At 46.4% G+C, this 16,262-nt stretch overlaps 1 protein-coding gene and 1 long non-coding RNA gene across 3 annotated transcripts; one reads left to right on the top strand and one right to left on the bottom strand.

Moving 5' to 3' along the window:
• Positions 1-2,411: 2,411 nt before the first annotated feature.
• LOC311206154 lies at positions 2,412-5,152 on the bottom strand. Its single transcript, XR_014618193.1, has 3 exons — positions 5,057-5,152; positions 3,455-3,574; positions 2,412-2,944 (listed from the first exon to the last, which is right to left on the bottom strand). It is a non-coding gene; the product is annotated as an uncharacterized lncRNA (long non-coding RNA).
• A 982-nt stretch (positions 5,153-6,134) lies between these two features.
• TGIF1 (TGFB induced factor homeobox 1) lies at positions 6,135-15,225 on the top strand. 2 transcript variants are annotated; one of them, XM_084306767.1, is made up of 3 exons: positions 6,135-6,503; positions 12,586-12,812; positions 14,167-15,225. In XM_084306767.1, the coding sequence occupies exons 1-3, from the start codon at positions 6,488-6,490 to the stop codon at positions 14,731-14,733; spliced, it is 810 nt and encodes a 269-aa protein (XP_084162893.1). In that variant the 5' UTR covers positions 6,135-6,487; the 3' UTR covers positions 14,734-15,225. The 2 variants fall into 2 exon arrangements, with proteins under 2 accessions (XP_084162893.1, XP_084162894.1); XM_084306768.1 differs by lacking the exon at positions 6,135-6,503 and adding an exon at positions 7,778-7,844.
• Positions 15,226-16,262: the final 1,037 nt, after the last annotated feature.

Below are 16,262 nucleotides of genomic sequence, written 5' to 3'. Positions count from 1 at the left end.
AAAACAAACAAACAAACAAACAACTGTAGATACTAACCAAATACCTGGCTGACCCATTAAATTGTTTTGTTTAGACTAGACTACACTAAACAGAAAGTGTGCAGAGTACTTGGAATTTTTTTCATTTTAAATTAACATTTTGCCCATGAGAAATATCAGGTATCAAGTGCAGGTCTGTTTTCGGCTTTGTTTTCATTGCTTTATTAGATGATTTTAATACAAACAGTAACACTGTAGACAAAAAAAAAGCTTAAGAGGAGATAGTCATTCTAGTATTTAGATAGACAAGTTCAGCTAGGAGAGGACACCCTTGCTTGGGGTGCATCGCAGTAAGCCTACTGCTTTGTTCTTGATATGCAACAGTTTGTGGTAAAAGCAGGTTTGTTATCCCACAAGCAGAAAAAAAAAAAATCCCCAAACCACATTTTTTTGGTCAGCCATACCCACGTTACTTGCTATACTTCTTCCAGATAAGCAAAAACTGATTACATAAATTGCAAAATTGCACCCAGTTTCAAATTTCAGGAAAGACGGATCTGTTTTCTCCCATGCCACAAGTTCTTGAACTAGACTGAGACTGTTAACAACCATGTCATTTGTCACGCTGATTATGATATGCTCACTTGTGTCACACTAAAGATAAGAGCCAGAGCCCTGCCTCCTACCCCCCACCATAGACAAGAAGGTAAAGCAGGCACAAGATGCATCTGTGGTGGACAAAAATGCTAATTTCTACATAAACAGTGGAATTACATGCCTGCGGTCTGTTCCTAGTCACACTTTCATTTTAAGTTAAAACCTGAAAGTGAACACTGCTACTCCAGGCAAGATTAAATCTATAATTCACTTTTAATTTTAATTTTACACAGTGGCCTGACTTCAAATTGTACGCTTTCATGTTAAAGCAAGCTTCGTAAACCACTCCCCCGAGTATCTGTGCAGCTTCCAGTCTCAGAGCAGAAGTGATTATGCCATTTATGAAGTTTCTGCATTGTCTTATAACATTACTGCATGTACTTAAGTTGCCTCTGTAGTAATCATGATAATACTCTATTTCCATATGCTTACATACTGAGGCACAGATGTGGGGGAGGCCTACGTGGAAATAAGGGAGCAAGGGCTGGCACATGAGGAGTTGTAGGAGGCCCCAGAGAAAGACAGCGCTAAAACCTCCAACAGGAGCAGCATCCCTCTTCACTGGTGTCTGAAAATCTCAGTGGCAAGCAGGCATCACAGGAGCAGCTGATCTTCATCAAGAATGGTAACTACTGCCTGTTAGCTCAAGTCTGTACTAAAATCCATGCAGAGAACCCAAAGGTTGGAGACCTGACGCCATACCAGACAGGAATCAGTGTGATTCCACATGTGGGATTCCTGAGCTTTGCCTCCTGTTTGATCTTTGACAAGCACAAAAGCGCACACATAAAAGAGTGTAAAGCACATCCAAGTTGCCGAGTCTATTACAGAGAAGTTCTGAAATGTTAGGATTGTCTTCACAACTTTGATTTACCCCTTTTCCCCCCCTTTCACAATGGGGGCAAAGTGAGCTCTAATTATGGGAGCGCAGCTGGCTGGCATAATTTAGATTTCCAAAGTTTCTGAAAAGGTTCCATACAAGGAGCTACCAGACAAAGAACAAGCTCGGGGAAAAGGCAAACAATTGTCACGAAAGAAAATCTGGTTAGAGCAAGAGAAACACAGTGCAAGGCTAATTTTTATTATGACAAAAGATTAACAGTAGGGTGCGTCCAGGTCCTGTACTCTGTTTTAATATATTAACTCAGCCCAGTGAGAGACAAAAAAAACCAGGACAGGTAAAGAAGAGTGAGGTACTGAAGTCTGCAGCTATCAAAAATGTATTTGGGAAGAGGGAAACTTGTCACAACTGCAGTGTGACTCCTGTTGCATGAATGAATAATGCAATAACAGAAGCTCAACACCAAGATGAATATAAAACCGCAGATAAGAGTAACTTCAAACAAGCTATACGCTCTCCGAAATTGTTAGAGCCCTCTGCTCAGTATGTAGCAGCAGCCAAAAATAACGCCTAACATGCTGGATTCCAGAAGAAATAGGTCAGGGAGTAATATCAAATACACATATATATATTGTAATCAGAGGCATAACCTCGCTTAGAATACTGCGTGCAGCCTAAGTCACCTCTACTGAAAAATGGAATACTGCAGGACCAAATAGACTTGGGAAAGAACCAAGACAACAATCAAAAGCTGGGAGCAATTCTCATGGGAAAAGAGATTGTGAAAACTGATTTATTTATCTTCGAAAGCAGACGTGATGCTTTTCACATAGAATAACAAATGGTAAAGAGCAGGTAAAAAACAGGAACTTTGTTTTCCTTGTCTCAAAGCACAAGAGGATATTCAATGAAATAAATAGATAAGAAGAAAAAAAAAGAAATGCCTTATGTAATTCACAATTCAATATGGTACTCTGCCACTGCCTGCCATTACAGTGTTTAAATACCACACAGATATCAAACATTTATACCAGTATAGAAACCATCCACCTATCTCATTAACAAAGTAAGTTTTATTAAGCTATTGCTTCAGGGCTTGTATCTAACCATTAAAGAATAGAATGGGACATTTGTGGGAAAATATTACCTCATGTCTGTCTGCCTTCTGTGGCCTCTCCTTTTCCTCTAGACCATCTGAGACTAGTCAATGTAATGGGTAAGTAAAGGTGAAGAATGGGTGTGACCCACAAGAATCCCTCTTTTTCCGTGCATAGGACAGATTTATCCCCTGAAAGAACAGTTATTTGTTGCATCACTTTATTCTTATTGTGAAAGGTGTAACTTGCTTAACTTACTGTGCACTAATTAATTCTGCACAAACTATAAAGTAGTATGTTTCCTCACAAACACTTCAGTGGTATCTCAGTGTTCCACAGAGATCAGCGTCATGTTTATTGTCACGATGTCCTATAAAGAGAGAAGATATGATACTCTCAAGTTAATGAATGGGAAACTGGAACAAACAGACTAAGATAACATATCCACAAGCCTGTGACACCTAAGCATTGATTTTCCAGAGCACTCCCTGTAGGAGTTTCTATGTCCAAAGCATAGTCTTGGAGACTTCAGTGGTTGTTAGGCACATGCAGTCCCAGCATCACAAAGCAAAGCACTTGTAAATAAGACACATACACTTAGTCACACAAGGTATCACATATGGCAGTGCAACAGGACAAAAACAAACATGCAGGACCACAGAACACTCACAAACCTGTGGTACAGACAACCATTGAACAACTCAAAATCTAGACCCTCCAGTTTTGTTTTTTTCTTTCTCTTTGAATCCAGTTCTACACATACTTACAGCATGTCAATACAGACAAATCCAGACAGAGTTGAACTTGCTGTGGCTAAGCCAGGTTGTTCAAACCTGTTGGTACAGACGTATCTTGATGTATGTGTAGAGCACGCACTTACCCGAGGAGCTGCATAGAAGCCAAAGTTGCTCCGTGAGCAGCATGAACTGCACGTGAGATATGATTAGTGCTGATACAGCTCCAGCAGATTAAGTAATACTAAATCCACAGCCTTGCCAACCTGTGAAGAGAAACAGAGAACTGTGGAAAGTGATGTATTTTCTTACATACCAACTGCTTCTGCCCACAAGCAGCAGCAGCCAACACCAACACTCACCATCAACTTATGAGCCTCCAGTTTACTGAACTCACTCAAAAATAAAGTCATTCTCTACCCTTAAATTCCAGCTCAGAACAAGCAATGAAATCACCTGTTATCTTTATAGATACCATTTTCTTTCAAGCGTGTTGAAGTTTTACTGTTCCAGAAAGCTACAGCTTCCAACTGCTCTACTTCATAGCAAGTTTTGTCCACGCTGAAACCTCCAAAACGTATCTTCAAGTGCTAAAAGAAGTCAGAATTTGTCGAGAAACCCCAAGTACTGCCCCAACCCAACAATAAATGAAAACTGCACAAACCCACTTTGTCTTTCTCCCTGCAATACTTGCGCCCACAGAGTAACTTGCCAAAAAACAAAACAAACACTTTTTTACTCATGTTGTACCCAGGGAACTAGGCACAAACACTTGCTCATCTGGGGTCCTCGGTCCTACCCCCTTGTTTTTTACAGCTTTGAACGCAGCCATGTGCTAAGTCAAAATCAATTTTCCCCTTTGAGTGAATTCCTTGGGACCAGCATTCCAGTGGCGTTAGGAAGCCTGTTACTCACACGCTTAAAAGTGAGCTTAAGCTCGGTGTGAGCGAAAAGCTTTATTTTTTTCCCCTCGTAAAAATGACCTCACCCAAGAAAAAAAAAACGGGGGGGGGATTGGGGGTGCATGAGTTTGGTTGACCAACTTGCCAGCAGTCCCAAGGACAATAAACAAGCGTGAGGCGGCTCGTACGTGGAGGGGGAAATCTCCTCAGCTCCCTGACGTGCCTTTTGTTAACTTCCCGTCATTACTTTTTTTTTTTTTTTTCTTTTCTTCGGCACGACCACGCTGTGGGCGCTCAAAGCAGCAGCCCGAAGAGTCAGCTCTCACAGCTGGAAAGCAGGGCTTTAAAAACAACCAAAAAAAAAAAAAAAAAAAAAAGTAATTTTTTTTTTTTTTTTTTTATTTAAATCGCTCTCACACGCCACCTATGAGTCACCGCTCCCTCCAGAGACACAACTCGGCTCTGGGCGCGTTAAAAATACCCCAGCCTTTTCCTTCCGCGCTCCGGCTGCCCCCTGAGGGAGGGGAGGGCCGGCGGGGGGCTGCCCTCACGGCTCCCCGACCCCTTCCCAGCCCCAGAGCACTGAAGGGGCACAAAATGGAGGCGGGGAGGCGGCGGGAACGGGGCTGGCAGGGCGCGCACCCCCCCCATACACACACACAGGGCGGTTGGCGGGCGGGTAACGGCGGCTAACGGCCGGTAACGGCCGGGCGCTGCCCTGAGGTAGCGCAGCCCCCCGGTGCCTGCCATTGCTCGAGAGCCGCACGTGTCCGCGGCTCAGGCTGTCCCAGCTGTTTTTATCTCCGGCTAGGTCGCCGTAATTACGCTACATAAAAAAATAGTTACGAGGTGCCGGGGAAGGGCTCGCTGTTGAAAAAGCGCCGTCGCTTCCTCTTCTGCCGTGAATGCGCGTTTGTGCGGATCGGCTGAGCCCGAAAAAAAAAAGAGAGAGGGAGGGAAAGGAAAGGGGGGAGAAGCGAGCCCTGTTTTCGCCGTAGGAATTTATTATTTCATCAGCCGCTTAAAGCGCTCGCTCGCAGCCCGACATGCCTGCCCCGGCGCCGCCTCGTTCACAAACAAGCGAGCACGTGGCCGCGCGGCACTAAAACAAACACACGCACAAAAACACACCACATCCGCACGCCTTTTCAATTTTTTTTTTTTTTTTAAAGGTAAGGCGGCTCGTCTTACTTTCCACGCTAAGCCCCCGCCCGCTGTATGCGCCCCCCCCCCCCCCCAACCCCCACCCGGAGTTTCGCCTTCGTTCGGGGGTGCGGGCGAAGCAGCGGGAGCGGGGCCGGTGCTGCGGGGCCGGGGGCTCCCGCATCGCTCCGGTCTGTGAGGAAAATAAACTGTTGCTGCACCACGTGCTGGCGGGGATGAGTCAAGCTGGGAGACTTCTCTTTCAAAGCGTGTGGCACGGCGAGATCCAGCGGGACGGGAGGGAGAATTAAATAAATAATAAAAAATTAAAAAACATGTAACAACCTTTTGTAAAAATAACCCCAGAAAGGGGACGCGCCTTGGCAGGGAGTGGGGGGGGGGGGGGGCTCCTGCCGTACACACTCTCCTTTCTTCTCCTCGCTATTCACACGCAGGAGTGGGTGGTTCATCCGGCAGCAACAGGAGGAGGCTAGTCAAGGGCAGCTGTCAAAATCTCCCCCCCCCCCCCCCCCTCCCTCTCCTCCTCGCTCCCCCCTTCCCTTTTTCTCCTTCCAGTTTAATGATCAAACGGCTGCCTGGAAGAAAGGGAGGCTCGCAGGACCCCCCCCTCCCCCTCGGCCCTCCCCTCCCGCCTGGCGGAGCCGCAGCAGCCGGCAGGGGAGGAGAGAGGCGGCCGGGAGGAGGAGGAGGAGGAGGAGGCAGCGCCGCGAGTGCTCGCGTAGCTCCGGGTTACTCTTACTCACTGCTGGAAGGTGGGGGAGGGCGCACTGGCGTGTACCTTTTCCTCCCGTGCCTTTTCTCACTTTACCGAGCCGGGGCCAATCCCCGCCAGAAAGGAACAAAGGGACGGGGGGGAGGGAAGCCCACCCCGGCCACAGCCGCCTCCAGCGAGCCCCAGGGGGGAGGCAGAGCCCCGCGGCTCCCGCTGACAGCACCAAGGACCCGGCCCGGGCGCCTGGCACCCACCGCGCTCCTCTCCTCCTGCTGCTGCTGCTGCTGCTTCGTCCTTCCTCCTCCTCCTCCTCCTCGCCGAGTTTAAAAGGGGAGCAAGCGGCCGGCCGGCAGAAACTTGGCTCAGCGGGCGGCAGCGGCGGCTCGGTCCTCGCCGTCAAGATGAAAAGTAAAAAAGGTACCTGCCTGCGGGGAGAGAGAGAGAGAGGAGAGAGGGGGGGATCCTGCGCCCCTTCCCCCGGCGGGGGGCGGCCGTGTTCGGGGGGCAGCCGAGCGGGACGGAGCCCCTCAGCCTCCCCCCCCGGACCCCCTCTGCCCCCTGGGGCTGCCCTTACCCCGCTGGGCTCGCAGCCCCAGGCGGGTGCTGCCGGCGGCTGTCACAAGCCAAAGTTTTGGTTCCCCGTCCCCAGCCGCTTCCCGGCGGGCAGGGCTGAGCCCAGGGGGCTCGGCTGGGAGCGGGGCAGCCTCCGCCGCTCTTTGTCTGCCGCCACGGGACGAGGGGCTGCGGGAGCTGCCTGCCTTGCTCTCCCCTTGCATCCCGTAACAGAGAGGGAAGAAGTGCAAAAGTTTGCACGCGGTTAGGGTTAAAAGGAGGAGGAAGACGCACATGCACCCCCTCACCCCCTCTCCCTTCCCTTTGTAACAAACGAGGCTCTCTGGGTTTTCTTTGTGCTGTTTACGAAAACTTTGCAGCGTGCTGCCCCTTCCCCCCCTCGGACCGCGCTTTTTTTGGGGCCCCGCGTTTTGGGGCCGGGGCGAGGCTGGCAGCGAGCGGCTGCCCCGCGGCCGTGATTCACCAGCTTGTGGTGTGCTCCCAAAGCGCTCCCAGGACACCCAGTGCCCCATGGCGGAGAGGGGAGCAGCTCGCTGCCCCACACTCAGGCTCTTTTCCCCCACACCTCCTTGTTGATGCCCCCGGAGCGGGCACCTTGTACATGCAGGGCGAGCCCGCAGGGGTGCTGGAAACGAGGTGTACCCCCCCCAGAGGGTTTCCAGCCTTGGTGAGCGGGTTGGGGCTTGCACACAAAGGGAATGGGGCCACAAAGGCGCCCCCACTCCCTTGGGGTGCCCAGCCCCGCTGTCCGCACCTGGAGGCACAGCCGCCTTCGGGGGTCTCCTCCGGGGACCCTTAACCCTGCTGCAAGCAGCGATTTTTAATTTATACTTTTTTTTTTCCTTCATGGTTTCACTGAATTAATTCAGCCCGGTTATTTTTAGGACATTCCTATGCTCCCTATTTGCACAGCAGTGGTGAGCTGGTTTCCTGTCTGCTGTTGCTTCCATTGTTCAGACTTCTCTCCCCGAGGGCAGCTGCTGGTTGCTGAAATACCAAAACTCCCTGCACTTTCGGCTGTTGTTCTTGCCACCCCCGAAATAAATGTGTGTGAAAAGTGCTGACGTCGTTTCTAGGTATGCGTGTGTGTGTGTGTGTGTAGGGCTTTGTGTGCGAGAGAGAGGGAGGCAGAGCTCCGCTCCCAGGGCTGCAGGCTTGGGGCTGGAACAATGGAAACCACGCAAGGTGACGGGCCTGGGGGGCTCCCGAGCGGGGCAGGGGGCCAGGGGCTTGCCTGGCAGAAAGGAGAAGGCGAGGGGATGGGGATGGAAACTTTCAGCCAGTCGTTGGGGCTCGGGCGCCTTTGTTTTGTTCAAGGTTAGGCTTGTAGTTGTTTGGCACCTCCTGGCATTCGGGGCTGGCTCAAGAAGTTTCAAAGAATGACTTTGTTTCAGATTCCTTGCTCGCAGTCCTAGAAAAATCCTGTTTTAAAGGGGAAAAAAAACGTATAGCGTAGCCAAGTCTGGCTGCTTTAGAAGCAACAGAGCTCAAGCTGTGAAATGCAGAGGAAAACAAATAAGCTGATTCCTCACTTCTGAAACATACTCAAAGGAAAAGTTTTCTTTTTTTTTTTTTTTTTCTTCCGTGGAAATTCCCTTATGCATTCTGTAATCCTTGGTTGCTTATGAATAATTCTAAACTAATTTACTTTTGTTGGGTTTTAACTTCACGTTAAACTTTAGTTCGTGTTTTTTTTTTGCTTTTATTTGTTATTTTTTTTCCTTTATCAGCCTGTGGGTTAAAACCCCGAGGACTGTTCTGTGGATGGTTTCATTTACAAATAATAACCCAATAGCGATCACACGGAACACACTCAGCTTGTTAATTAGCTGATTTGGAATACAGTCTTGCGAAGGCACAGGCGTACGTTCAAGTTTATACATGTGAGGAATCCTACTGAACTCGGTTGCGACAGGATCGGGGCCTTAGATGGGAGCTCGTTCTGCTTATCCGTGCTCATAAAAATCCACCTTAAGTTCACAAAGCACCGACGGGGAGGGGTGGGAGCTTTTCCCGAAGGTGATCTTTGTCGGTTCCCTCTCTGGAGGGCAGAGATTGTTTCTTGTGGTATACTTTGTCCTGTTTTGAATAGCAATTGGCCTGTGCCACTTCCTCAGTGAGCCTCTTCCTCGACACAATGGGATGGTGGTGGGTTTCTTCCTGGTAGCCTGGATTTTGAGTTTGCTAACTCCCGTTTCATCTGCCTCAGCCTCTCCAAATGCTTTGCCCTCCCCCTTGAGTATTTCAGCGTGCCTTCTGAAGGAGTAGTAGTTTATTTTGAAACCAGCTTCAGTCATTGCCATACTTTTTTCCCCAAACTGTTCACGGCTGGGTGTGGGGCTCAGGATCGTGTGCAGGACCCTGGGTGCAATCTGCCCTGAGCTGGTTACAGGAGGACACGTAAAGTCTCTGGGCTGTGATACCGTGCAACGGGGTGTTCAGTCATGTACATGGCTGCAGCTGGGAAGCCAGGAGGATAAAGTAATTTATTAAGGAGGGCTGCTGATCGTGCAGTCCTCGGGTCGTTGGTGGCATGGGCCACTTGTCTGTGGCAGCAGAGACCTGGGGCTGAGACCTCTGCGAGCAAACTCGTGCTGCTTTGGTTTAGTCCTATAAAAGCAGCTCTTCTGTTTAGATTAAACATGTTTAGGAGAGGACGGAGCGTAACCTGACGCTAGCCTGCTTTGAAGATGACATAAATTAGTAGGTCAGCTGGGGCTACTCGGCATGTCCGCGGGCCTTTATTCTGGGTGTAAATAACAGTAAGCCAATGGTCCAGTGGTGGAGCCCGGCCAGAAACCTTTTCAGTTGGGCCCTGTTAAAACAGGAAACCAGCAACGAATAGCCTGATTACTAACACGGAGGCAAAACAAAGCTGGGTTGTAATCAGCAGGAATGCTTTAATGAAAACAGAGCCTTGACAGCAGCAACGTGGCTCCTGCTCTAGTAAAAAAAAAAAAAAAATATCAGCTGGGGCCGTGCGAGGTTTGTAGCCAGGACTTCCTGTCGCTGCGCCGCGGGAGTATCTGCGAGCAGCTCAGAGGGCTGCTGCTCTATTTAAATGAGAAGTTGTAACGCTGGGTTTCCTGCTGAACCCGAACCTGCTCTGTGTCACCAGCTCACCCTGTCAATTAACCTGACACACCGAGCAAGCCGGTCAAAGGGCAGCTCCGCCGTTGACTCATTCCTTGCTAGGTAAGCTACGGTTAGTCAGACGGCAACTTTTACTTCACAAGTGCCGAGGCAGGAGATGGTGTTTGCAAAACACAGAGAGCTTTTCATGCTGCTGGCTTCGAGGGCAGTTACTTCGCCACTTTTTCAGGTGGAAGAGAGCAACAGTTTTGTACCGAGTTTCGCTGCCGAGGCGGTTTTCTCTAATTCAGCGAAGCTCCAGTGGAGTGCTTCAGCTGTGCGTTAGGTCCCAGAGAGGTCGTGTCAAGTGGGGTGGTGATGCATGTCTGGAGGACTTCTTGTTACGCCGCGGAAATATGGCTCACAAGCTGTGAGACACCTCATTTTCTCATAGGAGTAGTTTCTTTGGCTCCTCTCCCTTCTTACTTCCAGTCTTCACTGTTTGCCTGTCCCTGTCTTCCAAAGTCCTGTCTCGCTGCCTGTTAAATTCAAACACAAACAAAAAACCCAACCCACTGGAGTGCTGCAACGCTTCTAGTTTCTGACAAACAAGAACGGCACACTTGAAAACATTGAATAATCTGGGCTAGTTTTAGCTAGTTCTAGCACTCGATTTAGAAGCTGCTTTGCAGAGCCATCACGTTGTCTGCGAGTGATCTTTGTTCCAAGAAGTGCTCCAGGACCCCGTTGTGCAAGGCGTGTTCTCAGGTTAGATTGCAAGCATGACAGCACTTTGCATGAAGCTATTACAAACAGAAAAGAGTTTGCTCATAATCCTTTAAAGCAAACTTGACATACTTTCTACGTGAATTAAGAACCTGTTTACCTAATTTAGAGGGTTTATCTTGTGTTGGGCACTTAAATATTTCCCTATTGTTCCTGCCCCACGACTGGATAATTTGTGGCAAATCATCCCAGGAAAAATACGTTATGTCAGTTTGGTGTTTGTCAGTGGGCGTAAATCAGCAACTGAGAGAACGAAAACAATACCGAGTTACTGAAGTAACCGTGCCAGACACTTTGCAGATTGATCATCCTACTGGGAACCCTTGCATGTCAAAAACATGCATTGAAATCTGGACAACTTAAACTAAATGTAATGATACTGAAGCTACTCATACATAGGAGGAAGAAAGAATAATTCACCATGTCAGCATTGGCTGCAGTTTAAAAGGGGGGGAGGAAGAGGTCCTTCCCCCACACACATCGGGAAGTGTGGAGCAAAACTTTCACATACAGCCTTCTCCTTTTCTTTTCCTTTCCTTTTTTTTTCTTTTTTAATAGCTTCATGTAGTTTTACACTTTCACAGGCACATGGTTTATATTTCAGGGCTGACTTTCTTTCCTTAAACAGAACCTTTGAATTATGGGTAGTTGCCCACATAAAATTTTGACTTCTGACATTTAACTCGGTTTTACTATTAGTGTTTTCAGTTTTGCTGTTATGAATGAGCAAGTTCCTTCTTCCTCCCCCTCCCTCCCTCCCTTCTCAACATGAAATGCAAGTTTGAAACAAAGCTTATTATGGGCTTCTAGTACTTTTTTTTTTTTTTTGTAGAAGGCTTCTGAAAACCAGTCTATTTTCACTTGAAGTTAGTATTGGATTGCACTAATTGAAATGTGTGATATCTTACATAGATTTATATGTAGTTTTGTAAGATTTCAAAATTACTGGTGAGCTTTACCTGGTGAGTGTTTAAAGTTTTCTGTGTATTTTAAGGTATAACTTGCTTCATCAGTGACTTGTGTATCCTATACCAAAGGAGTAGAATTGTAGTCTTCTTAGCTACTGGCTGTTAAGTACTTGTATTTACTTTATTTTCTTAACATATCTTCAAGTAGTGAAGCAGTAAAGAGTGGTGCATATATAGAAAGTGATGATCAATTTCTGAAATTCTTTCTTTGTGTTGTGAAAGAAAAAGGCATGCAGTTAACTTGTAAACCCGGAGACTGTAATAAGCGTAGCACACAGAACATGCACTTCCACAGGGTGAAATATGAGATTAAAACCCTGAAGTTGGGGGAAAAATAAAGAGGATGCAATCAAAGTGGTACATGATTTTTTTATTTTTGAATGATTGAGCTTGAACTGCAATTAAATTTCAGAAGTCCATCTTTGGTTATACTAGTGGACTTCTACCTGAGTTTATACACCTGGTTCTTTCATTTTCCTGATTTTATTTTTATTTTTTTAAACTAACAGAAAATTACATGAGGATAGAGGCAGACACAATTCTCCCTTTTTTCTTTTCTTGCTCCATTAGTTGTTATTAATAGTTCTGGAATGAGCTATTAATTTATAAAAATCTACAAGCCCTCTCTCCCATGAGGGAAGCATCAGCATTTTAAGGAGTAATTAAATAACCCATTGCTTGAATTGGGTGTATGGTTTTTCAGTTTTTGTCTGTTGGCCCTTTGCCCAGCCACTGGCTATCCTTCAAGAGAAGAGTGTTGGATGCATACCATAGCAAGCAAATTTGGACAATATTGGCGTTAGATAGAAGCCATCTGATAACATGCAGCAGATAAAAGGTTGCTAAGGGAACAAGAAAATGAGGGTTTACAGAGAATTCCCTTAGGAATGTCGCATTGGTACTACTTTTTGTTCAACTGACAGAAAAGCTACAGCTTGACAAGTTAACACTACAGGATAAATCCCCTATAAAGGCTGTGCCATGATTGATGGTAAAGGTGGTTAGTTAACGTAATAAGAAGTGTCTGAAACATCAGACGCTGGAGCTAAATAGTTGACTGGGGTAGGAGGCTGATGGTGCTTTCCTTTTTGTAATTGCAGGTGTAGTTGCAATATCAGGCAGCGAAACAGAGGACGATGACACTATGGATGTCCCACTGGATCTTTCTTCATCTGCTGGCTCAGGCAAACGTAGGAGACGTGGCAACCTGCCCAAGGAGTCTGTCCAGATTCTTCGGGACTGGCTATATGAGCACCGATACAATGCTTATCCTTCAGAGCAAGAAAAAGTGCTGTTATCCCGGCAAACACACCTTTCCACACTACAGGTATTCAAATAAAGCAGTCTTTTTTGTTTTGTTTAAAGGAACTGTTTTCTTCTTAATTTACCTGTTGTCTAGTCAGTGATGTAAGTATTTATACTCTGTAACGTTTCCTTTTTTTTTTAATAAGTACTCACTCTTCTCCTGACAGTTGTAAGGAGAAATCCAGATGAATTGTGTGTTACGGTGATCTTTGTTTACTGGGAATAAAATTAGTTCTTTGGGAGAACAGACAGTCATGAATTTGAACACGAATGCTAATTTTCGCAGAATTGGGGCCAAAAAGACATAAAGTGTCTGTATAAGGTAATATATTGTGAGAAGAAGGGATTAGTTTGTCAACAGAGGTTTTATGGTGATCGATGCACAGCTGAGTATATAACTCCTTGCTTCTAAAACTGCAACTTGAGGCTCATTCCTGTAGAACAAGAATATTTATAATTATGTGCGTGACGACTTCCAGTAAGATTAGTGGAACAACCTGTATGGATAGAGCTACTCAAGTGCATTAGCATGGGTGCGATCAGGCTTTTATGTGGTTGGTTTTGGATTCTCACCTTGAGGCTATACCGCTGGCAACTGTGAGGTCCCCTGGATGCAACATCCTTGTCTTTCATGATCCCCTTTAGTAGAAGTGCTGTGAGCAATTGCCACTTTCCACCTCGTGAGAAGGTAGTTGTAGGAAGACTTCTGCAAGCCCTGATTTGGCGTGATGCTAAATATAGAGTGCTTGTGTTGGCTTCTGGGCTTTATTTTTTCCAGATTAGTTCGTTAGTACAAATTCCGTAATTGGCTGTGAAGTAAAATTTCCTTTGTGTAACATCATAAAGAAAACCTTCATGTAGTAAACACAAAAAAGACGTTAAACTATAAACTATCCTGTATCGCCCAGGAAACTGGTTTGATATTTAAACAAGGACAAACTTAAATGAGGTAATTCATGTTATGTCTGTCGACACAGTCAGTTGAACAAGGAAAATCAGTAACTATTTGTGGGAGGAGTGGCCCTCTTCAGAGAGAAAAGGTTTTCCTGTTGTTAATTAACCTAAGCGCAGGGAACAATGGCTAATAGATTAATGTGTGTGCACAGAGTTAAAAGGTAAACCTCTGGGCTGAGGCTGGCCGTCTTCAGATGTCCTGGGGCTTTCCGCAGAAGGAGCCGGGGAGCTGGGGGTAGAGCGGGGACAAGGGAAAGGCCTTAGCCAGGCGTGTCAGAGCTTGTCCCATGGCCTCCTTTGTTCTGCGGTTGAGGAAACTGCTCAAACTGCTGGGAGGGAGTCATTAATCTAACCCAACGACTGTAGTGGCACATAGTTGGAAGTGAATGAAGGTAGAAATTAAGATGTCCTTGTATTCCCAGGTCTGCAACTGGTTTATCAATGCACGCCGCAGGCTCCTACCTGACATGCTGAGGAAGGATGGCAAAGACCCAAACCAGTTCACCATCTCGCGGCGAGGGACCAAGCTTCCCGAGGGTGGCCTGGTGGAGTCCTCCATGAGCACAAAGACCTTCATTCCCCTGCTGGAGGAGAGCGCCTTCCTCCCCGCCGCCGCCGCGCTCAGCAAGACTGTGTCCTCCTCCAAGCCTGCGTCCCCGGGTTCGGTCCTGGCTCGGCCCTCGGTGATTTGCCACACCACTGTGACTGCGTTGAAAGATGCCCCTTTCCATTTCTGCCAGCCAGCTGACGTAGGCCAGACCACGGAACTGCAGCAGCCCCCGGCCAACGCCTTCACAGACAGCTCCCTCTCCTACCATGAGGACGCCTCTAAACTGGGACCTGGTGTGAACGCGCAAAGTGGGCTCTTTAACACTCCTCCTCCAACCCCACCAGACCTTAACCAGGATTTCAGTGGATTCCAGCTACTGGTGGATGTTGCACTCAAAAGGGCGGCAGAGATGGAGTTGCAGGCAAAACTTATGGCCTAAATCCCCTTCCTTCTCTTTCCCCATCTTTTTTTTTTTTTTTTTTTTTTTTTTCCAGGCAGGGATCTAACAGCTGTGTGGTTATTGCCATCCACACAATATCAAGAGACATAACTGCATTATTATTATTTTTTTTTTTTATTAATCTTATTTGCACAAGGGATTGCTGAAATGAAGCTTCCTGTCACTGAGATCGTCTTCAGTGGAATATGGTCATTCCAAGAATTACAAACTTAAAGCTACTGTAGAAAGAAAGGATTGTGTGTGTTTTTTTTTGTTTTTTTTTTTAATGTTTCCTTTGTAGGTTTTTCATAATGTGAGATGGTTCCCAAGATCATGTGATTTGTTTTTGTTTCTTTCAGACTGTGCAATATCTAGTAATGATATAGAGTCTTCTTACCATTCCCATGCGGAACAGAATATACCGACACGCTGTCTAAAGTAAATTTTCAATTTTTTTTAACAATACGAACTTTGGATGATTATGCTTTTTTTCCCATAATGTAATAAAATATTTTCTTTAAAAATGGATGCACACAGAGTATTTTGTTGAACACAAGCTTCGCAGAAAACACAGCTTTCCTCTTGAAATAAATGGAAGCGAGAAATATTTTTGACCTCATACTGACTTTGTTTGGTTTAGAGAATTACACTAGCAGTTTCTGTTAACCAGATGTTCAAAGGAATGTTGAAAAGTGGGCTCAAAGTACCTGACAGTGTTCTGCTGTGTTGACCTTTCTAATGGGGCCAAAGGGAGCTGTGTAGTCAACTAGCATTAAATTTCAGGGGGATGCCTTAGGCCCCTCTAAGAGTTTGAGCTTTTTAGCTCCTAGAAATACCTGGGTGATGTGACAGCTCAGGAGTATGTCCCCATGAGGATGAAATAAGGAGGCCAGGAAAAGGCTTGGGGTCTTTGTGATACAGCTTTCTAGGCTTCAATTATGACAAATTTTGAGGGGGGCAAGAGGGGAGGTGTTACTTCTCCTTTTCTTGGGCTACCAATGGCAAGATTTCAATTTACTTTAATTCTAGTAAATAGGAGAGGGTGAAAGGTTGAAAGCTGTGTTCTGGGAGCCAGGTCTTTGAGATACTTAAAACACCAAACAAGTCAGTGACAAAGATTTAGAAGGGATCCCTGCTATATGCAGGTGTATTCTGGCCAATGGATTCCAAGTTACTTTTCAGAAAAGGACTTTAGCTACTGAAAAATGTGAAGGCTTGCAGCTGGCATTTCAGCTTTCCTGAATGGCAGTCACCCACCCTCATCCTTCTAACAGCAGTGAAATGAGATGTCTAGGAAGAAAAATTGGTTCCTGCTAATCCTTAAAAACAAGCCAGTTGTCTGCCTGGGTGACTGGGGGAGGGTTTTGTAAAGCAGGAGAGCTGGCAAATGTGGGGATATTTTTATGAGTAGAAGACTGCAATATGTGTATATTGTGATGTGTGCCTTCTGTTTGTTTTTGCTGTGCCCTTTATTGTGTTTGATGGCAGAAAACTTTGTTCTCTAGAGTACTGTTTGGAGTTTTACTCAA

This window comes from Netta rufina, assembly GCF_964035555.1.
Source record: "Netta rufina genome assembly, chromosome: 2".
Classification (NCBI taxonomy): Eukaryota; Metazoa; Chordata; class Aves; order Anseriformes; family Anatidae; genus Netta; species Netta rufina.
The sequence above is the reverse complement of the archived record's forward strand: the minus strand, read 5'-3'. Positions and strand labels throughout refer to the sequence as shown.

What these genes read in the sequence shown, in the direction of transcription:
- TGIF1 (XM_084306767.1), top strand. An exon ending in CACACCTTTCCACACTACAG is followed by an intron (nt 12,813 to 14,166) that starts GTATTCAAATAA and finishes TTGTATTCCCAG; the next exon opens with GTCTGCAACTGGTTTATCAA.